General features: G+C 39.9%; 1 protein-coding gene across 9 annotated transcripts in view; it reads left to right on the top strand.

The window, feature by feature from the left end:
• The first annotated feature begins 257 nt into the window (after nucleotides 1-257).
• Nucleotides 258-23,432, top strand: part of LOC110846360 — a 40,677-nt gene continuing 17,502 nt past the window's right edge. For 4 of the 9 annotated variants that reach the window (XR_004834230.1, XM_035848961.1, XM_035848963.1 and 1 more), the window contains exons 1-13: nucleotides 4,155-4,888; nucleotides 8,816-9,214; nucleotides 9,329-10,390; nucleotides 10,599-12,257; nucleotides 13,466-13,519; nucleotides 13,918-13,976; nucleotides 14,065-14,240; nucleotides 18,365-18,413; nucleotides 20,187-20,458; nucleotides 20,603-20,721; nucleotides 20,812-20,842; nucleotides 21,012-21,137; nucleotides 21,739-22,240. Coding sequence is in view for 8 of the 9 variants with exons in the window: in XM_035848961.1 (XP_035704854.1) it covers nucleotides 4,876-4,888; nucleotides 8,816-9,214; nucleotides 9,329-10,390; nucleotides 10,599-12,257; nucleotides 13,466-13,519; nucleotides 13,918-13,976; nucleotides 14,065-14,240; nucleotides 18,365-18,413; nucleotides 20,187-20,458; nucleotides 20,603-20,721; nucleotides 20,812-20,842; nucleotides 21,012-21,137; nucleotides 21,739-22,240 (4,521 nt within the window). In the remaining variant the exon portion in view is untranslated. Of the gene's footprint in view, nucleotides 1,212-1,956; nucleotides 2,088-4,152; nucleotides 4,889-8,815; nucleotides 9,215-9,328; nucleotides 10,391-10,598; nucleotides 12,258-13,465; nucleotides 13,520-13,917; nucleotides 13,977-14,064; nucleotides 14,241-18,364; nucleotides 18,414-20,186; nucleotides 20,459-20,602; nucleotides 20,722-20,811; nucleotides 20,843-21,011; nucleotides 21,138-21,738; nucleotides 22,241-23,432 lie in introns of those variants that run through there. The other 5 variants (XM_035848959.1, XM_022093082.2, XM_022093081.2 and 2 more) reach the window with 4 other exon arrangements.

Genomic DNA, 23,432 nt, shown 5'->3' on the forward strand with positions numbered 1-23,432 from the left:
AGCAGTTCAATTAAGTATTCCAGTCCAAGTACGTGGTGGCAAGAAAAAGGTGGGTATATGGCTTTCTGGAGGAGATGAGGAGAATGGTAGTTTAGTGTTTATGTGCCATGCAATGCTTATTGTTACTCCATTTTTACCATGCTCAAGGGTACCCATTGAGCTGCATGGAGGACTTTTCTGTATGTTATAATGATATGCGTCCGATCTTGAGTCTCATACATGGCGTTGAGAATGAGAACCAATTCAGAACGAGATCTGGAGCAAGTAACAGCGAGCCTTGCTGTTAAAAGGCTCCCCGGCGTTTCTTTTTACTTCGATTACTTTCATCAGCTTTGTTTGAGTGAATTGTGATCCTACGGGGCAGAGTTTAACGAGCCGAAGAAGCCAAAAGATATATATTAAAAGAGAGTGCAAGGGCTTCCCATCAAGCAACAAACTAATAATAATCACTTCATATGCATAGGAAGCAGGAAGCAGTTTAGTGACAACAATCACCAAATGACCAACTTTATTACATAACGACAACCATTTCATACTCGTTTTTACAATATTTTACTATCGTCAACAATCTGTGCAAGTGTCAGAGAAGAACCAGTGCGATTGCCAGTTGACTAGCACATAAAATTGCTATTGTGTCATTGTTGCCGAGCCATTACCGATTTTATCTCCTCCGTGACAGGTTGTTTCAGTCATTGATACACAATTTTACTACATGCGTGTATTGACTTTTGTCGGTAGTGTACTCACCTCATGGTTTTTTTGAAACATTTTATCACTGCATGAGAAGCAAGTCTCGCTGCACATTTGCTTCCCCAGTGATTGTTGCCCGAGTGGTTCAGTGGATAATGTTAATTCATCGGTTCTCTGATTGTGATTCGGAACCTATTGTGTGACCAATTAATAATAGTTATATTTTACGGTGGGTTCTTGTTCTTCACGGATGATTGTGCAGTATTGCAGCAGCGTCCGCATCGTACAAGAATAGTGCAAGTGCGGTCCGATCCTAATCGACCTGCTTTTACATATATGGGAAAGGAAACGGAGGTCAATCAGAATAATAAATGTTGTAAAACAATCTCCCTCCACACATGAACGTATCAAATCAGGCCAATCCAGGTGTGCAACAAGACTCCCAATATACCGACGCAAAACTGTAACACCGGGCCGGGAGCGACGGACGGACGGTGGTGAATGTGATAGAAATCGAAGAGGTGGGCAGTTGTGGCGTGGGTTGCAATAATTTTCATATTATGATGTCTCTCTGTTTCACCCCACATAAAAAATGTGTGCTCAGAGTCGTTCTTGATTTGATTGTTGGGGCTAATCGCTTCCACTCCAACAACACTAATCACGGATATTAACTTGTTGGGAGTTTTATTGAACTTGATCACGAAACGGATCATTAGCCAAGTGGACAGACTGAAGATCTGCTGAGAAGGCTTTGATTTACTGCCATCAAGAAGTGAGCATTTACAGGCATGGAAATTTTAAGATTAAATTTTGATCCGAATCTTATCCACCCTACTAAATATCTAGATATCTATGTACGTACGAGACATAAGGGCGGATAAGATTCAATGTGTATGAAGGCGAATACACGTCGTGCATTTTGCATGCATATTATTATTATTTATTTACCTTGGCCAACCGTTGATGTTGATTCGCTATGATAACACCAATTCCAAGTTTGGTAGGAAAATTAGGTAACTGGAGATGAGTAATGCTTATTACCAAAACCTAACTAGAATATATTACAATCATTTTACCTTTGAAATTCATATTTGATTTACAAGTAGTTGTACAGAAAAATGATTTTTATTCTTCATTTATCCGTGTTCGTAACTCCTTACTTTAAACATGCTCATAACGCCGATGTAATAAAATATTGGCCTGACGGCTTTTACGAATTAAAATTGTAACCCAACTAAGGAGTGGTTCATTTCATTTCAGGAATTGAAACAATACGAATGAATATAATAAATTTCCTCCTTACAACTCAACGAATCGCCTTCCGTAGTCAGCCACACGTCCATCACAAAACTTTTAATACAACGAGTGTCGAGGTTTACGCCTTTAAATGATAAAAGGTAAAAGATCTAATTTTATCTCTGTAAGTAGTCTACTCGTGTTTAGTTGTGTACAGTTGATTCATTCTCATCCAAGTATTTCAATCTTTACCATTTTAAATTCCATACAAGTTTTGTGAATTCAGTTTGCTGAGTGAGCAATCAGTTCAAAAATATCTAGTATTCATGTATATAGTTTGAAGATATTGAATTGAAATTCCAGCATTTTCTTCCACGGGAAGTACAAAAGAAGAAAGAAACTCAATGTTGAATTTAAATTGTGAATTGCAATAAATCTCCACCCAATCTTCCCATAATAGCCGAGACATGAATAACCTTCTCTGATGATATTTTACAGTGCATTTTACATTGCAGTTACATGATCATACACATGCATAACGAGTGTGTTTATATGCGTATGAAAGGAAAAGATGTAAAGAAGGAAGCCGAGACGATGAGAGATAGCTGAGAAGAACAAGAAGAAGGAGATTCAGGGATGGACGGAGGATGAGCGTGCAAGTGCATGTCCAGAAACTTATTAATATTTAAAAGCTAAAAATAATAATCATGAAAAGTTATGAACTGGACTCGGGTATAATAAAATGCATCATCAGGGGCATGGCAGCAGTGAGTCACCACAACTGCATTACAAAACGTTAATGATGAAGGGTTCATGTTTATTAGAGTTACGCGTCTAATTCCAAAATTCTAATTCAAACTCAAGGCCCTCCGTTCTCCTGGGCATTAAGTGCGTGTGCAGTGGGCTCGTTGATTCATAAAGTGTATTTGTTGTTGCATAATATTTTTCCATCTCTCTCTTTTACCACGATGCAGGCGCAAGTCGTGATAAGCAAGGGCGAGTTTCAACGTCTTTCGGATAGTTTTATTTATAAGCCGGTCTTTCCTTAATAGATGGGAATAAAAAATCAAAACCTCCTCATCTAAGCAAATGATGCCCAAAGGCATGGAAATTCCTGGCATGTTACTTCATAAAGAGAGAGAAAAGGAAAGAACGATAAGTAAATTGGTTGGTTAGTTAGTTTGGCCCTTCATCTCTCGCATAGCAGACGGACCTCACGCATTTCATCTCTCTTTTTAGGACTTCATCTCTGTCCAAGATAAGGCTCCGTGGAGCGTCTTGTTCTTGTGTAGTCATAATGTAAAAAATCAACATGAAGACGTGTAAGGGATCGGAGGAGAGATATCTTCTTGTGGGATTCTATTACCTGGTTGAATTTAGACGGAAAAAAGGCACACCTTACTTGTCTTATTTCTGGGCGAAACTATTACTCACTGCTTTTCTTGTCTGAGCTGGCTGGTTGAGGAAGAAATAAGTGCTCGTGTACATACATTCGTACATATGCGTCGGTAATAACGTGGCGCATAAAATACAAGGAAGGCATTACGTATGGGTGCCTTGGAAGATTTGGTTCAGGTCTCCGAGGACTCATCTCATCTTGTCTTGCATACGTATCTAGACCTCCACGGCCGTGTGTGTGTCTGCATGTGTTTCCCCTCTTGGTTTTGGTGAGATCAGCGGTAATCCTTAGTACACCTCAGTCTTCCCTCTACCTGTCCGAAAGCCATAAAATGGACTATGTTATCCTCTGTTGTGACTTTGGCTCCATTAGATTCAATATTACATCACTTACTCCCAGAGTTACATGAATAACATATCCATAAATACTGACAGGGCTGGATGCATATGAAAAGAAACTCATGAAAGAATTCAGTTTCCCATACATACTTCGATCCCTTGACGCTGACTCTCTCTCTTCAAACACGTTTTACTATATTTACTACTATCTGTCGTCCTTAGGAATCCAATCTCCTATTTCTACTTGTTTGTACATAGTTGGAGTGGGAGAGCTGGAGGTGGTTTGTATGAGCTCAGGTGAGTTTTACTTAGAAAACCGTGTGGGGAGAGATGGGAATGTTAAACAAAATTAGATGCCTTCTTTTTCTTTCTTTTTTACACATGTATACAAACTCATCCTATCACTTGGCTATCCCATTCCTGCTCAAGAAAGCTAACCAAGGTAGCATTACCTCACTTCACTCATTGCGTTTCACTGGGTAGTTGTACTTGTATGTAGGTGGTACATTACACGTAAGTAGTAAAGAAGTGGGGGGTGACTTGCTCCTCGCAATATCTTTTACCATGCAACAACAAACTAGAGTCAGTCAGTCAGTCGAACTTACTCGGACTGTTAAATTATAAACTTTGTCTTCTTTCTTCTTCACCATTGCTTCGCATCATCTCTCGGAGCAGCATTCATTATCATGATGCATGCAACTCCGTCCAAACTTCCTCTTCCGTCGTTAATTCGGACTTGTGCTCATCAAACCGACTTCCCCACTACCGGCCCAATTCATTTTACTACTCGCTCAGTGGCAAATTAAGTGGGATATTTTGTGAGGCTCAACTTTTGTTAACAAGCACAATGAGGAATCCAAAGTGTGTTTCCGAGTCATTCATTCTCGTGGCCAGAATTAAGTTGTTGTCTTTGGATGGATGAGGAATATAGACAAGCATGCAGTGTTGATCCCATTGTCAGTTCCGTCTCATTATGTGGTCTAACCCAATCATCCTCCTGCCTGCCACCTCAATTTCTGAGACGAAAGTGTACGTAGGGAATTATTAATAAGTGTCCCTACTTTTTTTACGTACAGTGACAGTGCAAAGTGGTGGTTATTGTACAATAATATTTGTATTGTCAACTGAGTGTCATTTCTTTCCCATTGTTGTTGTTGTTTTGCATACTGAACGTCGGGCAAAAATTATTTATTTCATGGATCGCTGATCGTTATGATCTTGAAAGGTAATTAAAAGAGCTCACTAACTTTTTCTTACGTTGGTCACCCGCAGAATGTTATATTGTCCTTAATGGTGTGTAACAGTCATGCATTATTTAACTGCATATGTACGGACATAGTTCATCCATAACCACCCGTAACCAAATTTCAATGCATATGCATGTGCTTGTCGAGTCCTTTGACCGTTTCGCATTATTTTCACATTATGTTTGTTTGTAAATTGTGTTGCTGAAGTGTGTCTGCCTTTGTTTATCTGGTTTCTGGATCGCGTAGGTGTAATAATTAATCGATCTGGAATGCGTATCACACATACACATCGGCAATAACCATGCCATAAAACGACATGCTGCGCCGCGTCATAACCTCACGACTCTGTTGTCTGTTGTATTTATTCAGTATGCATGTATCATTTTTTAGAGTTGCATTGCAAGACAACAGATGTGAACTTATTAGAATGGGAGATAAGAAAGAGCTGATAAGTTGACCTGTTATGAGACGTATTAAAAGCTAGTAGAGGAAAGTATACGGCGATATTCGTGAAAAAGTAGTAGTCGTGTGCCATGATCGTATCGCATCTCCAGTCCCCATGCATACGTATGTACCGTTCTCTTTCCATAATCAAATAAAAGTTGCAACTTAAGTCCAGTTCTGCTACATATGCACATAGTTCAACGAATGCATGACATGTGTTGGCTACAATTTTCGTTATACTTTATACTATCGTGCGTCGTCGTCGTCCTCCCTCCTCAGACATCCGCATGCAATTAACTTCACTCATCAGAGGAAAGTCAGGAGTTAAATGGTCTGGATCAGTCCAGTGAATGACTTTAGAAACACATTGGTTCTGTCAGTCACCCGTTGGAATTGGGAAGAATTGTCGGAAAGTTGGTAATGACATGTTACGTGTTACGCAATGGGTGCTCGAGCAAGTTGTTTCCCTTTGTCCGGCTTGATGTGTTGTGTGTTGATTCATTCCTTTATTAGTATTGCTGCCTCAACCAATTCTTCCATTCTGACTCGGCTGCTCAGATGTCATGTAATCAGTCATGAGTAATGATGTATTTACGCATGTTGTATGCATTTCAAATTCTTTCGACGTTTTGATTCCTATTTTCTTTCATGCAGAGGGATTTTTGATGTTTAATTTCCAATAAATTATTGAACCGTGTGTACTCTTTCATTCCACCACCTAAAGCTACGAATGTATGTACATACATATGCCGTAGCACTACATATGCACATACGATGAGCGTCTAGTCTAAAATTTATGCTCTTTGGAATTTTTGCTTCAAGCACTTTAAAACTCATAAATGAAGTCAGGCTGAGATTACTGGAGTGGATGAAATGTTTGGTGGAATAAGTGTACATGGAATCTTTCACTGAAAGGAACCGACCGTTGGAAAATAAAAATAAGTCGCTGGAGGGGCAATCCGAAAAATTTCTGGTGCTGCTGCTGCTACTGATGCCAAGCAGGAATTGCAGGGAAATTGGCCGCCTGGAAGCGATTAGGATTTTGATAATGCATTATGAAGAAATTATTATTGTATCAATCCTCTCGACACGCAAAGGCAATCAACAATTTCAGTATAAATCGTATCATATGGAGCACTCTGCGTACGCAGCCTGCCAGCATGTCACCATTATTTCATTGTTTGGTGGGGATTTAGGAATCGGAAATTTTACAGAGGCTGAACATTTTGTTCAAAGCACTTTTATTCAATTTTTAACGAATTTGCATCCTACATTGTAAACTATAAACTTCAAAACGGCGTATACATACTACTTCGGATTAGTAAATGGATTTGTATGTTCATATGCTGCTGCTAGAAAAGGCTGATGGTTGCTGATTGTTGATGGTTCATGTGCGTGTCATTTGGCCCAAATAGGAAATACAGCCTCATAAAGCAGGGAGAACGAGTTGGATGTCATACTGGGTGAAAGTGATGGGGTTGGATCGGATAATTTATTTTAATTTAGAAGCACCACTTGACACACGAATTATCTTTTTGCAGCATTGCATGACACTCAGTATGGCACAAGTTCAAGTGTACTAGCCCCATACACAATAGTTAATAACTCGGAGGACAGGATTTTCCGTTGTTTTATTTTATGGACCATGTCCATTCGAAGCAAAACTATAAAACTCCTTATTGCGATTGTTGCGACCGTTACAAATTTGAGCAGTAATTGAAGTGGAGAAATATCGATCCTTGATGGCAACAAATGTGGTTGGTTCAACATTTTCAAGCAAAGGTGTGCAAAGCAAAGCGTAGCATAGGTTCAAAATAAATATATTACATAATAACGCCGAAAAAGTGACCCTCGAGTGATTTCCTCGTATACACATGTCGGCTGGAGTACCGGATTTGTGTGAACCTGTTTCTGAGCTAAATAGCCATGCAAAGAGTGTGTAACCTTCATTTCAAGTCTCAGTTGCCTTGCCTTGGGTCATTTTTTAGTGGTCAGCTAGTGTTTTTTTCTATTCCACAAATCCAGCCAACGATACATACTACAACCCAACAACAACAAACCTTTTGTACGTGTTACGGGGCTGTATGATTTAGGGGAGTAGGAACCACCTAGTATCTGTAATTGTCGGACATAATTTTTAATGGCTGATCAACTGTTTGTATAAGAAGTAGAGTGGCAGTGATTCACTTCCGTCTCAATTGCCGTTGTAGCTTTACATTTTTAGTAAAAAAACTATAATTTATAACCACGGGATTGTATATAAAAATAATGTAGTAATTTCTACTGTTGCATGATTTACTAAAACTACCCATCTTCCCATAACGAAAATCTGTGGGGGTAAGTAGCTAATCATCGTCATATCGCGGTAATAATTATCTTATACAGGGATTAGTTGTCTTTAATTGTAATCGTTAAAATGTTTATCATGGAGCTAAATAATCCTGCATTTTTGGTGTGCACGACTATTGTCTCCGTGGTCAAACCACCCATGGTTGTCACTGCAGGTGGTGAAAGTGAACCCAAAGTCGTCTCAACTTTCCCGTTTCAAGTGCGTGATAATCTTTGTTGGGATACCTGATCACGTACAAGTCTTATCTTTGAAAGCATCAAATCTCGCTGTCTCGATGAGAATAGTTGGAATACCATTTGGTGGTCAACATCCCACTTGTTCCTTTCTCAACAAGACCCAATGATGATTATTACGTTGTAATTGTGACTAGGTATTTCTCAAGTAGGCAGAAAGGTGGGTACGTGGGCATACATACATATGTAACAGTAGGTCGCTTTGTAGGCATTATTTTTCTTACGGCGCTGGAGGAATTCTTCTTTGTAATTAATTATGTTCAAAGGCCTTCGATAGAAACAATGACGGGGTAATCGGAATCCATTCTCACGAAGATCGTGCCAGCCGACGCTTGAAATAAATCCCTGCTCACTCACTTGCTCACGTAATTTTAGTTAAAGTAGAACGAACGGATTCTTTCCTTCCAACTACATTTGTATCTCCAGAAATAGACCCGCATGGGTTAAATTGCAGTCAACATTTTTAGGATTGATTAATGATTGAATTATTTTTAAATTCTGGTTTGATTTGCGAGCTAAAAACGCAAAAATTTTATATTTTATGGCCGATAATGCAAAGGCGTGAAATTGATCTCCAGTACTTCGAATGGAGCAATAGAAATAGTCAAGGGTTGAGGAGATCTAAAAAGTTTAAGGCTTTATTGCAGCTTTTTTTCAAAGTACTCCAACTTGTTACCCCATTTATAGCCCTCCTACCTGCACGCTTCGTCAAAACATGGTTGGTATGCATGAGTGAGTGAGCATTGATGGTGTTTAATCTGCCTACTAGAAAAAATTTATTATTCTATCAACTTGGGTTCCAAGTGAAGAAATAAATAATGATTAACAGCCAATTTCATTAGAGCTTACCCATTAATTTATTTTCGATTTACTTCCAGGGATGCTGAAATGGGCTGTTGGAAAGGATGACCCTATCAACCCAACAAAGTCGTCTGCTTGTAAGCAACTTGATATGCAAAGAGACGCTGCTGGGTTGATTAGTGGCTGCTGCAAACACCGCAATAATCTTCAAGGACCGTCTCGAATCCTCAACAAAAACCGTGTTCGTGCTGTCGGCGTCATCAATAACAACAATCTTCTCAATAATGAGTTCCACAATGGTAAAGTTAATGCCCATAATTACAAAGCCCCCGACGACGACCCAAGGAACCAACGTCTCAAAGTCTCATCCAACGCTACCACCATCACCACTCCTGCTGCTGCATCTCCCTTGCACCACAACAACGATAACAATAACAGTATTATCAATTCAGACAGCAAATCTCTTCTTTACATGAGTAAGTACAATTGTATTTTATTTAAAATCATAATCATACAGTATGCATGCGTACAAAAAAACATGTTTTAGTACTCAAATTAGTACTCAAAAATGTGTATGTGTATGGTTTCAGGCCTGGACCATTTGCCTATGGCAATAGTGAAGCAATATGAGAGAATGCTTCAAGACAACAAACAACCACCACCAAAATCGGTGTTAAAGTCTCAACATGTCACTAATTGCAGCATCAACCATCAACATCGACCTCCAAATGCCAAGACAAAAAAGCAAAAACAAGTCTCACCGCCCCACAAAAAGCCATATTCCAAGTCAATTACATTCAAAGACGATGTAAATGAAAGCAAACCAAACAATAAACATGAAACACAAGAAGTGGTCAATACCACAAGCCTTCGAAGACCTAGTTCCGTCCCTGTTTTAAATTTAAAAGGTACTGAAATTCGAATTAAAGAAGCTCAACACCGTCCCTTGAAAGTTCTGTCTGCCTCGATATCACCCCTAAAGCCACAACCAACAAGTGGTTTGGATACCGTCCTGGTAAAGACCAAATCCAACTTGACCAATAAACCAATAAATAAAAAGTTTCCCTCTCAACATATTGGCATCGAAGCCACCGTTAAGAGAAAGACAGATTGTCCAGAAAAATACGAAAAATCTCCAAAACTCCAAGCTAAAAAGTCCACCCTAGTCTGTGATAAAATATCCCGACCACCTCGGTCATCAGTAGTATTTAGCAGCAGCAGTAGCAGCAGTAGCAGTGGGGATAGTACTGTTCCAAATGAGGGGAACCTTGCAGACCCCAAACTTAAACCCAATATTCATGATGGAAAATTACAAACAAATGCAAAAAAGATGGACCCAATCCCGGAAAATGATGAAAATAATCCCAACTACATTCCAAAGGTGCCTAAAAAGACTAGTAGAAATGGTCATAATTTCAAAGTTACCAACAGCCCACACATTGCACATGATAAGGAAGTATCGTCGGCAAGTGGTGACGCCATAATAACTGCAACTGGGGCACAAATGCCAAACCTCAATGATACTACTGACCCTCTATTTCTGGAACCCAAGAGCATAACCTACAGCACTCCACCTGTGCCCAAATGTGCAAAAAAACTCACTCTAAAACGGAGTGAGTTGAAGAAACTGGAACGATTGAAAACTCAGACAGGTAAGTATGTACATGTTTATACGTAGAATGCACTGTGCATATGTGTATGTATGAGTATAATGCTTAAGTACTCTGCGAATACAATTAATAAACTGTACGAGCGTTGGTTAATCGTAACGCACCTTCCACATGTTGCACAAACAACAGTACTACAAGTCAATATATTTTGTAAGTACATTGTGCTTAACCAAATTCTTATGTATTTTAGAACGACTAAACCGGTTCCTTAAAAAATACTACCACGATTGTCTTCCCAACCTGCCTGAGGAGGAAGAGGACTCGTGCAGTCCAGAAGAAAAGTCTGTCCGTCTCTCGATCCTTCGAACGCATTGGAGAGAAGTCAAATCAACAAGTTATGGAGACCAATTCCTCCTAGATGACGTCGACGAAGTAGTAAATGACAACAACAATATTCTCCACTCTTCGTATGAAAATGTTGCTAAAAGTTATCAGCGTAACAGATTTGCTTTCTCTAACCCAAAAATTTGCAACAAGTTTAGCCCGCTTCACAGTTCGTCCTTTTCGTCCTACACCACATTACCAGAACTCTCGGTGGATGACTATTCTGTAACTTGGGAGAATCTTCTAAACACTGCTGCATCTCCTCTAATTTCTTCCTACCCCACAACAACTGAGAGCAGTAGTCATCCTCCTCCTGGTGTACTGCCAATCATCGAGGAAGACTATTCTGCAGAAGTCTCATCCTCCTTCAACTCTGAAGAATGCCATCACCAGGATCAAGATAAAGAGCTTGTGAGAGATGTAGCCTGTTCGGAAAGGTTGTTGGGTTTGGATGAAAGTTTTCTCCAAAACTCCAGAACGAGAATTGAGACGGACGATTCCCTCATCCAACTGGCCAAGGAAAGCTGTCTCTCGGAAGAGCATCATCATCATCATCATTCCCAGCACAACCACCATGACAGAATGAGTGATAATTTTAATACGGGTGTGAAGATCTCATATGATGACGGGAAAGAAGATGAAGGAGGAGGAGGTGGTAGTGCTGGTGGTGAAGGGGAGGATGGGTTCGGCTCGAAGAAATTAAAGGGCCTGCTGCTCCAGCCCTTAGGGTTAGTCTTTGATCCGCCGGCGTCTTTAGAAGATGAAGGATTTATGGGTATGAGTCCTTACCCACCTGAAGCTTATTCTCCTGCATCCTCCTCTTCCGCGTCCACCTTTTATCGTTTCTCCCTCTCATCGTCATCGGGTAAAGGATCAACTCGTGAAGACGGAGAAGAGCACGAGAGCGAAGAAAACTACTTTGGAGATGATTATGATAAAGAGCAATCAAATCTCGGTCGCACCTCCAGCCAAAGTTCTTCTGCTTCGTCTTGTGGTACCGACGCAGAAATCGCATCCATGGAAGGAGGAGGTCCAAAATATATCATGCGAGAATTGAAACACGAGAATGCTAATTATCTTCATCCAGTCAAGCGGCCGAGTGTGTTGGTGATGGAGAGTTGTGGTGATCATAATGAAACGTGGAATTCTCACGGCTATGTGTCCAACTCTCCATGTGGTACCACCATCTCTTCCTCTTCTGCTCATTCTTCTCATTCCCATCACTCGGACACAACAGCGAGCAACTCATCTCATTCTCCAAGTCCGACTGGAGAAGTTGACGCACAAGTTGAACACGATGAAGATGCAGATGAAACCCTAAACTTTAATTCGATGAGAAATCAGCGTGAAAATGATCGCGGTGAAGAAAGCGTAATTTCCAACAGATTAGCTTTGCCTTTCAGCACACCCGTCTTCCGAAGCAAATGCCTCCCACAGACCCGTCTCCTCAGGTTCAAGTCCAAAAAGTGGATGCCTCGGAAAGTTGTGAGAAAACCACCTGTGAACTCGCCCTACTCCGGCAAAGGTATGCACGTACATAATTATTTTATTAATGCTTTAACTCATGCTCCTAATGCCATTCAATTTATAAGTTTTAATTTGATGCTGGATGATTTGATTGTGAAGAGTGGGCAACCCTTTCAGTCAGTCATAAGTTCTAATCAAAATTGTGACATTTGATGACTTTCTTTCATTTACAGAATTAAATTTTGTCCACTGGCCTTTATAAAATGACAATATGGCTTTATGTGCGTATCTTAAGTATCGCAATCATAGATGGTCCAGGTGCTCAGTCTTAACTTTTTGTTGCAGTTGTCTCAACTCTTTGTACAATTTTTTAAGTCTCGATATTGAAATTCAGTTAAAGATTCCATTTCATAAAAACACTTCATGAGTATAATGTAAAGAAATACCACTATAACGGCCAACTTTGAAAAATAAGACCTACAAAATATTTTATAGATAAATATTGATTTTACGACATGACAATTATTTCAGTTTCACAATGCCCTATATGTACGAGTAGTATTCGGAGTTAGTAAGACATATATTATTAGTAGATGACTATGCAAATAACTTCAGCAGAAACATTTTACTTGGTTGCGAGAACAAACAGTCATTTTCACTGCAACTTACTCATAGTTTTTGAAAACTAACCTCTTAACGACTTATTCCACTATTTACGATGTTTGCTTTCATGGTTTGCATTTTTTCATGAATTAGCTTCATGCACATCAACACATCATCTATCTCACGTCTCTCTGCTTGCTGTAGCACTTAACGGTGGGTTTCTTGGGACAAAAAATCCATTAACCTAACAATCTGAATATTTTATTAACTAAATAAACTTTTCCCTCTATTCTTATTATGTTGTATCTTGCCTCATGTCAGATTAGTTTTGAACAATGTGTATAAACATGCATCAAGCAGGCTTGTTCCGAAAACTACAATTCCCCATTGTTTGCCTTGATGCTCTGCATTCCAAGATATGTACACGTACTTAAAATGTAGATATAGCACGATGACAATGCAATGCCATTACTAATCTACATAGCGCTATTCAATCGATATGCACGTAGATAGTTGTACGCACATACGTATTTCGATATGTACGAGTACGCTAACCGTTGCCAATATATTTTGAAGTTACCTATTTAAGTACTTTAACAATTGATTTCGAAAACGTGTGCATGAATGTGAGCTAATTTAAATGTTTCACACTTTGCTTTGCAGGTGAACTTTTGATTCGGACGTACAAAAATGATGGAGACTACGTTACTGTTCATGGTGAGTGCTCTTAATTTCGTCTAATCTGTCTTAATCCATCTCACTTTTAGGGCCACGCTACATAAAGATGTTTCTACGTATATCCTAAAAATTTTACGGAATGATGCACATAATGGTGGTGGTTAGGTTGCAAATAAAAATGATATACGTGTATCCTGCCATTAGAGTGAAGATGTTGAGACGCAATGAAAAGAGAGAAGGAGTATGAATACAAAGAGGGTATTAGCAGAACAAAACCGTTTCCGGTGATTTCGTTGGTACATAAATGAGTGTTCTTATTTAAGCATAACGAGAAGGGCTGATGGCCACCTATTGTACTTCCTCCCCAATTTCACCCATGCATCTCCTCAGATTCTTCTTCGCCAAAAAATCTAAAACACTTCTGTTCTGTGTTTCAGTTGTGCAAGCAAGGAGATTGAAGACACGCAATCACTCATCGTGGAAGTTATCCGTCAAGGTAAGCATGATATTCTGGCGTAGAATATCACTAATTTTATATTTCCCAATTTTATATCTTATATTTTTTATATTTGATGTTTTTTTAGGTGTCGTGTTTACCTGAGAGTGAGACAACGTTTACAAGATCTTCAGAAACAATTCGCGTTGGAAGGAATAAATCTTGGGTCAAAATTAATAAGAAGTTCTCGTTTGAAATTCCACAAACATCCAAGTTCAGTAAAAATACCAAGGTTTACCTGACGGCTGTAAAGCGCCTGGGAAAGTAAGTACACACCCTTTTACTTACACATTTTCATGATTCTGATTACAAAGAGCGTTAGTAAATTACACTCATATCTGGCTACGATAATTAGTGAAAAGCGATACAACATATTTGCAAATATATGCATCCTAGGTCAAATTGATGCTAATATTCCTAATTCTTACCTCTCGCATTATTGAACTAAATTCACACGATGCACACTTTTCCATCGTGCCAATTACCATTGATTTGATGTGAATTAATTTCACTCGTATGTATAATGATCCTAATCGCTAGTCCGATCCTAGTTGTTGGCTGGAAACTGATAAATCCTATCGCATTTCATTGCTTTTCGGCTAATTTATTGGATACGATAGCTGAATGGTCAATGAATGCGGTGGATCCATTATGCAAACAAAAAAGGAACCTCAACCATTATTAGGGTGTCCCAACTTTGTAAAAAAAATCGCTTTTTCCGCTCACGATTTTTTCGCTCTTTTTGTAAACCGCACTGCGCATGCGATTCCGATCTTTTTTCCGCTTTTTCTGCTCAAAAATAAAATCTACTTTAAGATGATTTTTTCGCTCTTTTTACTACTTTGAGTGAAAAATCAGTCTCTCAGAGACATGTTTAAGGGGACATCGCCCGATTTTGATGCCCTATGGAATATATTGCAATATCAGGTGAGTGTATGAAAAGTGAGGGAGGATTTTATTCCATTGCCCCACCTGCGCCCGCCACACCCCCTGAAAAGCATTGCAACCACTAAAACTACCGCATTCAAACCTTTGCCAAAAATCCTATTTTCATCCCATTTTGGTAATTTTTGGATTTACATGATCTTAGATAGTTGTTTTATCATATCCAACATGAAGCAAATTTAAATTTTAAAAGAAACTCGAAAGTTTCCTGACCACCCATTCTCTGCTCCTGAGTATTCAAGCGATAAAAAATCGGGACAGTCAAGTATTGAGCGAAAAAAGCGGATTTCAGATTTTTTAGCTTTTCGCTTTTTCAGATCTTTTTTACAAACTTGGGAGACCCTATTATATAAGCATACGTAATCTGTATAGCGAGTCGAAAGGCATATCCGCATAACACGCCTAACAATCTCATGTTGGACAACTACATACCATTTGATCCGACTTTGGTCCCTTATCTAAAGAAAGTTGGGTGTGTTTCCAACCAGGATGGACCTCATAAAACATTCAGCGTCGTTAGTAGAGATTGATAGGATCCTTGGTCTACTCTCATTGTTGGATTTTAGCACGATCACGTATTCGGAAGAGAAATCAATCCCAATGTCGTTCATGCTTTATCTCGTCCATTATGTATGATGGCATACCTTGTTAGTACACAGCACAAGGTATGCAGTTAGTTAGTGCCATACATTGTTTTATTTGTAAATGGACCCACCCAACTGGAAATCATATGCATACAAACGTATGGACTTTGTACATGCAATCAATTTTCTCTAGCCTGCATTTATGCAGCCTCTAGTATCACTACTACAAGGACACGTCAAATATATTTATTCGCTGCATACACAATAAAGTGTATTGGTTCCCAGCAATTTCATTAAGCGGTTGGAGCGAACAAATTCATATTTGGCCAAGTATATCGTTTCGTAGCAGGGAAAGCACGACCCCTGGATAAGAAAGTAGCAACTTTCTCTAACTTTACTCCAATTCCTTCAACCAGAAGTCTCTGGCAACGTTGCGGAGAGAAGAGAATGTTACGAAGGGGTATCGACATAATATCTCTGTTTGTATTCCTGTGACCATCACCAAGCTGCTTGCCAGCCAGCCCCTCTTTCCCACTTACTTCCTAGTCGAATGCTGGGGGAAAGTAGCCAAACCTCCTATTTCTTCTCCACTCATTCACATCGTACAGCAGAGTAGTGCTGTTGGCTCAATTTGGGTGCTCAAGTTACATGGAGATGTACGAGTCATTGTCAACGTCAAAATAAGTCTACTGATGCCAAAACAAATTAAGCAAATTAATTACTAACAATAATGGTCAGAAAATCCGTACCCGAAGAGTGCGCATAGCATCAAGACCCGAAGAGGCAATGGGTGACCATTGTCGTGCAAAGGTGGTGTTTGATTTTCACTCTCCCATCACCACGACCGATTATGTGAATGCGTCTCTCCTTCAGAAACGAGGAGCCAAAGGTCTCTTTACTGCGTTTCCTCTTTCCCCAACTTTCCCAACTCCCGTTCTCCCTCTCTTTCTCTCCTCTGCTGCTGCTGCTATGTTATCGTGTCTACTTCATCAATAGAAATTGCAGAACTTGGTCATCTCCACTCTGCGCCTCTCTCTCGTGTATTCCCCATCCCCACTCTATTTCCACATTCTAGCCTTAGCCTCGTAGAATCATCAAGGCTCAAATAGCATCCAACGGAATCCTCTCCTTCTCTGCTCCGTGTCTACATACACACATGTTCCAGTCCAACCCTGGATATATAGTTTGTGCATAGGTACGTGTGTGCTCACTCCATTTGTTTGAACGCCAAGTGAAGAAAAAAGTAGTAGAACAAACCACGACTCGTCCTTTTCATTGAGCAGTTGAAGAAAAGTACTGCACTAAAAACGTGGTGAAAGGTGTCCGGAGTCTGTAAACGCGTGAGTATAATATTAAAAATTCTTCCACCTTTTTCCAGCCATCGCATGGTTTGTCAGGTGGTATATCGTTGTCAGGTGGCATATAATTTTGATCAGGCAATAATGTGCGATATAGGAAATAGAATAATCAATCCCCCAACAACAACTTGGCTGGGTTATAAGTAGGCGAGAGTGAGTGATGGAGAGAGGACGGCTGGAAAAAACAGATCCAGACGGGAGTGTAGCCAGGAGGTTCTTTTGAGCTCTCTCTTCGAAGGCGAGTGAGGAGAAAGCATTCGTCTTCAAGGTAGTTTAATCCAACGTCCTTTCATCAGCCTTCGTTTACAAGTCTATACTTCATCCATCTCGTAATCAGCAAGCAACCACTGCTGCTGCTGCTGCTTCTCGTAGAACGATACACACTCACCTCTCTCCTGCAAATAGTTCCAAATACTACGTGAACAGATACATACATCAACATTGTACAAGAATAAAGAAGACTTTTCCAGTGCGTGGGTTCGTCTCTTCACAGTTTGCCTAATATTAGGTTAATATGGCATGTACATATGGTTTAACATGGAAGTACTGTTGTGGTTTACGTATACTTTGGTAACGTCATGTGCCCTGTCTTGTGAAATATTTTGTCGCATATGGAAATTGCAGTCAGATACTTGTTGTGACAGGTTTGAGTGAAAGGCATCTCTTCACTTGTACCCCGTCATGTAGGTTAGACACGGTTTATTCAGTGTGTTCTCAGTTCTTTGCAGAGAGCAAAACTCGCACTAAAAATTTAATCCCGCTGCTGTTGATGCGAGAAAGGGTAGAAGAATCTTATCTCGTTGGGATAGAAGGAGAATGAATATTTTATAATTTCTTGATTGTACTTCGTCGTCTCGTTGCGGTTTTCCAGACTCCGCCGGCCCATTTGTGGAGACAGTGGAGAGAGTAATAATAAGTGTACTCATCTATCTGCTGACATGAAACTTGTTAGATTGGTTGGCGTTCAGACGTTCCATACGAGTTTGCATATGTGAAATGTGAAAGCATTGTCTGATTTTGTAGGCAAATCTACGCCACGCCACTCAGTCGACTTTTCCTCGAATGCCAAGTTGCAGTAACAGTTAGTATGTGTGTGTAGTTGATTTGATTTGAAAATGGTGTCTTTCATGAGGTTGGGTCGTGTATTTAGGCCGTAAAGTGAAAGTCGGGACACTTCTCTTCATTATTTAGAATCTCTTTTAAAGTTTGGTATATTGTGAGCGCATCCAATTTTTCGAGAGGGCCTTTGCAACAAAATTGTGAGAGTAAAACTAATGAGTGAAAATACTAATTATTTTTTTGAGCCCATCAATGTGACTGCCAAATGCAATGGTTAGAATGTTCTGCATTAACGAATTTCTAATAGGCCTTAAGTTTCCCGAGAAAAAGATTATCACAGATCTAAAGAAATGTGTTTTCTAAAATTACATGAATATTTCAAATTGAAATCTGAGCAACGAAATTGCTGACTGACATATAATGTTATTGTAATTTTTTGCAGAAAATCAACTTTTCTCGGATGGACAACCTTGACAATTTTGAGCGAAGAGGTAAGAAAATACTCTATTTTACCTGCATTCTCAGTTGAGATTTCGGATCAAACGTCCGCCGAGATGTTGTAAATTCTAATCATTTAGTGAAAATTTTTATGTGCACCAACATCATCTTTAGTTTTTAAGCCAGTGCTTGAAGAGATATTGGGATGGGGGAAAGGCCAATTAGAATTTATCAAGGCGAGCAGTGGCGAGTGTGTGTAGAGCTTAATCGCCCCTGCGGGAGTAGTGAAGTGTGGCATGGATTTTTACGGCTCACACTTATTACGGATAGCTGACTTTGGGGGCACATATATACTTCTTATTGGTAAAGGCATTTTTGCATCATTTCTCCACATTTAGATTAGTGCCCACGAGCTCGTAACGGTCCTCAGCACTGCTTGCTGCAGTAGCCGTAGAAGTCGTATCTCATGGTTGTAAATAGTTCCAAGACAGAGGATTTCATAGTGGGCTAAGTAGTAAAAATTGGGAGCATGCAAGGGACATGGCAAACCACGCAGAAGATGTAAGTTAACCGCAACGGCATGCATGTTGGAGTATGCGTTGTTACTCTGGCCCGTATACCCGACCGTGTGCCTACACAATATGTATATGCTAAAACGGGGAAAGTGGATTTTGGATGAAAGATGGCTATTAGTTTGGTGGGACAGAGAGAAAGAGAGTGAATCACAGGGGCTGGCAAACGGGGTAGAGTTGAGACGACGACGACGGTGGAGAGATTCTCCGCTGGAGAATCCGGATTTTCATTTCGAATTCGCGTGCGTTCTTCTTATGTCCCAAGAGTCAATCGATACACATGCATTCTTGGCCCTACCCCTCTCACTCTCTCCTCAAGTCTCTCCGACCCACGGAGTTGATCCCATCCCGTCCAAGTCTCACTGCTTGGTTCTGGATACCAAAGACACGATGATTCTCCTCTTCTCCTCCTCCTGCTTGGATGGCAGCCTCGCATCATCCCTTCTTTTCTCGGCCTTCTTGGTCCTCGTCTCCGCATAACTGAGTCACATAACGCTACACTGCACTACTTTTAGGCCTATATACATACGGGAAGGGGCCATCTCGTGTATAGTGATCGTGGTGGTGGTGCTGGAGGAGAAAGTCCGCGGAGAAAACAACACATTGTGATTAATAATAGCAGCATAGCCTCTTTTTTCGCGTTGCGGCTCCTTCCTCGTTGCCTTTTTACTTCCTTCCTCTACCAAAGCGTGTGACAGACAAGTTCTACCCGAATTATAGCTCAAGTGGAAAAATTACTACCTTGTTTGTTGTTAACGATAGAATCTCGACTCAAGTTTTTGTGTCCCACTGTGCATATTATTATAAGAACAAGCCGTTGCTTAAATCATGCTGAGTATACTCAACACATGGATCAATAATGGAATTTAGTGTATTTTCGCTCAAATAAAATAATTAATGCGAGGGCCCGGTTCGCAAATAGAAGGATAGAATCGTTTAATTGCGATTTGAGTACAGGAATAGCAGTTGGATTAGTAAGTAAAGTATTCATTATGAACAAATACATACACAAGCAAATAAGTATCACAGCTCGTCATGTGCTTAAATATGTCGCTAAATGGTACAATGGTGAAAAGAGAAAGCTAGTTCTCGAACGTCATTTCTTTACACAGTATAAATAATTAGGTTGCATTTGGTTTCTGAGAAGCAGTGGACTTGTGGTGATGCTTGAAGGATTGGATTATTTTATTGTTATGATACTTGTCAAAGAGTGGATCGATATACTAAACAAATTCAATCATTTTTATTGCACAGAGGACACAGTGCTGGCTCAAGTTGCGCAAACGGAAAATGAGTACAACAACGCCGACGACTATGCAATCCTACCACTCCACTTTTACGACGAACGCCCCTAATCCTCCTTCCAAAGGTACTCGAGCGCCTGAAAACTGCAGATCAAGTAGCTCCATGGACTCTCCGTCCCCACAACCCTGTCACACCGACAACGGCAGTTCTTCCTCCAGGTGTGACTGCGAAATGGAACCCATGCAGAAATCTGGACTACAAAATTCTTCCACAATGGACAGGTAATTTTTCCACCTGATCGACTATCCAGTAACATTAATCTCGTTAACACCATCATTTACTTCTTCATTTACACCATCATCATCATGCACGATGATTAAATTATTCCATTTGAATTCTATACAAATTATTTTACTTTTTTGCAGTGGGGTGGAAGACTGTTGTGGCGAACCTCCTCCACCACCCGCACCTTCAATAGATCTGGATGACAAGAATGGTCAACGTGTCGGGGTGAGAATGATCAAGCCTGACGGAGGAGGCTATGGTAAGAAATGTTTAAGGAAAATACTGAACATGCATGATCTTAAATAGCTGAGGGGAGAAAGTTATTGGATTGTTTCCTTATAAATTGTAGGTTTCAGCGTGGTGTGGGTTTCTCCTCCAAGGCAAGTTTTTATCATCTCATAAAGAACGTAATCTTAGGAAATGCTCTGTATTAAGAGGAGCAAAGTTTCTCTCCGTGAATCTCCCTCCTTAATGAATTATGCATTCTTACGATTGTGGTTACGAGTTGGATTTAGTAAATATTTAACTGGATACTTTTTACGATCACAGAATTGAACGTTTGGAGAAGGGCAAAACGGCGGACCTTGCTGGGCTGAGGATTGGTGATTTAATTATTTCAGTGAACGGGGAAGATGTAACCTCTGTCCCAAACACCTCAATCTACACCAAAATGAAGTAAGAGCTCACCTTTTCCTCATTAAAGCACACCTCGACATTTACTTCCTAATTCCTTCCTTTGTCGTCTCGTGCAGTGTACTTACCTGTGTGCTTGCCCTTCTTCCATACACCGACTCCTTTGCCCTTTCTCAGAGAACTGTTGCGCCAGAGATATTATGTGTGCCAATTTTGATAGAAATTGTATATACTTATGTATGATGCAAATTGTTATTTGCGTAGTTTTGCTAATTGAGTGACGAATTGATGGACACTAGTAAAGTTATAATCAAGGTGCAGTACACACTAATCGGTCAAGTCATGCGATCAACCAAACAAACTTTACAAACATAGGTTCCATTTTGAATATCGCGTGGCAAGGTTTCAGTTACTCTAGCTTATTTCCATTCACGTGTGTCTTGTGTTGTGTGAAACATGGACATGTTTGAAAAGTGGAATTTTCTATCCTTACAGCTACTATCATGCAAATCCTAAGTAAACACTTGTCACGTTGTTGACAAGTTAATAACATGTCTTGAATACGCATTTCCCTAGCTCTTCCGAATTTAATATACTCTTTCAACAAGTACCTAATTCTGCTATTTATTTTATGTTCTTTCAGAACAACTGGGGAAGTATTACAGCTTGAAGTTTGGAGAACAACTCCACCAATTCAGTCCCGGAGCGCAAATCATCATTGTCAAAACCGCCATGTTCCATTACAAGAACCTATTCCACCCCCACCGCCAAAGTCGTCCTCTGTCGCCGTAGCCAACACGAGTACCGCCCGCCCAATTCCCAACATCAATGAAGGTCGACAGCATCAACAGACTCCAGCGTCTGCTACGATAACAACAACAACAACAATTGACAACAGTTTGAAACGGAACATAAATGCCAATGCAAACATTAACCAAGGCCATGTTGTATCTGCTCCTGCTGCAGCTGCCTCGACCCCCAAATCTCGAACTCAATCTTCTCAACCTCCACCTACTTCCATATTAAAGCCTCCGCCACCCGCACCACCTACGACATTGGGAAAATCTGGTGGTGAAAATACCACTAGTCAACCTCAACAATCTCAACCAGGCTCTTCGTCTTGGAGAATCCGGTTTAATATTGAGGTTGGTCAAGGAACTTACGTTTAACCTAACAGATGATTGAGTTCCATTCTATGATCAGTAGCATCTATAGCGCCGCGGTACATATGTAGTTTTTGAACCGTCTCTCATGATTCATAAATTAGTTTTACTTTTTCCATCGGGTATAATCCTGCATTCATGATCATACACACATAATCCGAGGAGGATTGGTCTCCGTTTGCTCATATTTAGTTGTCAGCAAAAGTAAGCCTACAAAATCAGCAACCTGCTGTGCATTCAGGTCAATTGGCATGACCTCGCTATTGATCCTTTGATTTTACATGCCCCATTTTACCTTTAACAAATGAGTTTATGCATTGGAAACAGTGCATGTTGGAATGAAAAATCTGCTAGTTTCCACTTTTCTCTGGGTTGCGTGAGCTTATTACACCTCATTTGGAAATGATTGATAGAGTTACAACTGCCTCACCTTTGCAACTCAGGTCCCTTCACAAATGTATGAAAATCTTTTTCTTTCAGAGTTTCTAGTTCTTTGTAGTACGATATAACTTTCTTTAACAGCACTGAACAGGTCCTAAATTAGCACCAAATGCACCACATCTAGGGCACCTAATTAGTGTCCTATTCCTTTCGCATTCATCATCTCGATGTGTCAGCATCGTTCTCACAAGTTTTCACTTTATATTTCACACCTTAAATATTTAAATGACGGCGATATGGACTCATGGGAGACACCATACCTTGAAGCAGTAAAAGAAAGGGAGGTTTATACCAAAAAAGGAATATGTGTGCATGTGTTTCGTCAAACTCCAGGTGGGTTGCATGTAATGGCCCCATTTATTTTGTTACACGTATCAATGATCATTGTTGTTCATCGTATGGATTTGCAAGGAAAAAATATTTCAATTGACACTCCCACATGAAATGTAGACCAATTTTTTTACCAGCCACGCCTAAATGCATTAACAGATCCCTTTAATTTATTGTGTGTACGGCTAAAAGCAGCAGCAGATTTATAATTCTCTTCTGTTTGGAATATTTGTATGTTTTTGCTATATTTTTTTGATTTGGGATATATTTTGCTACCGAATGAGTTTTATGAATACAATTTTATTTATTTGTGTTGTAATTATTGTCACTTGTTCATTTAAATGTACATACATTTAAAGCTGTAGCATTAGTATTAAGTTAGAAAGTTAGACAGTACAAAGTT

Source organism: Folsomia candida, unplaced genomic scaffold (assembly GCF_002217175.1).
Source record: "Folsomia candida strain VU population unplaced genomic scaffold, ASM221717v1 Fcan01_Sc003, whole genome shotgun sequence".
Taxonomy (NCBI): Eukaryota; Metazoa; Arthropoda; class Collembola; order Entomobryomorpha; family Isotomidae; genus Folsomia; species Folsomia candida.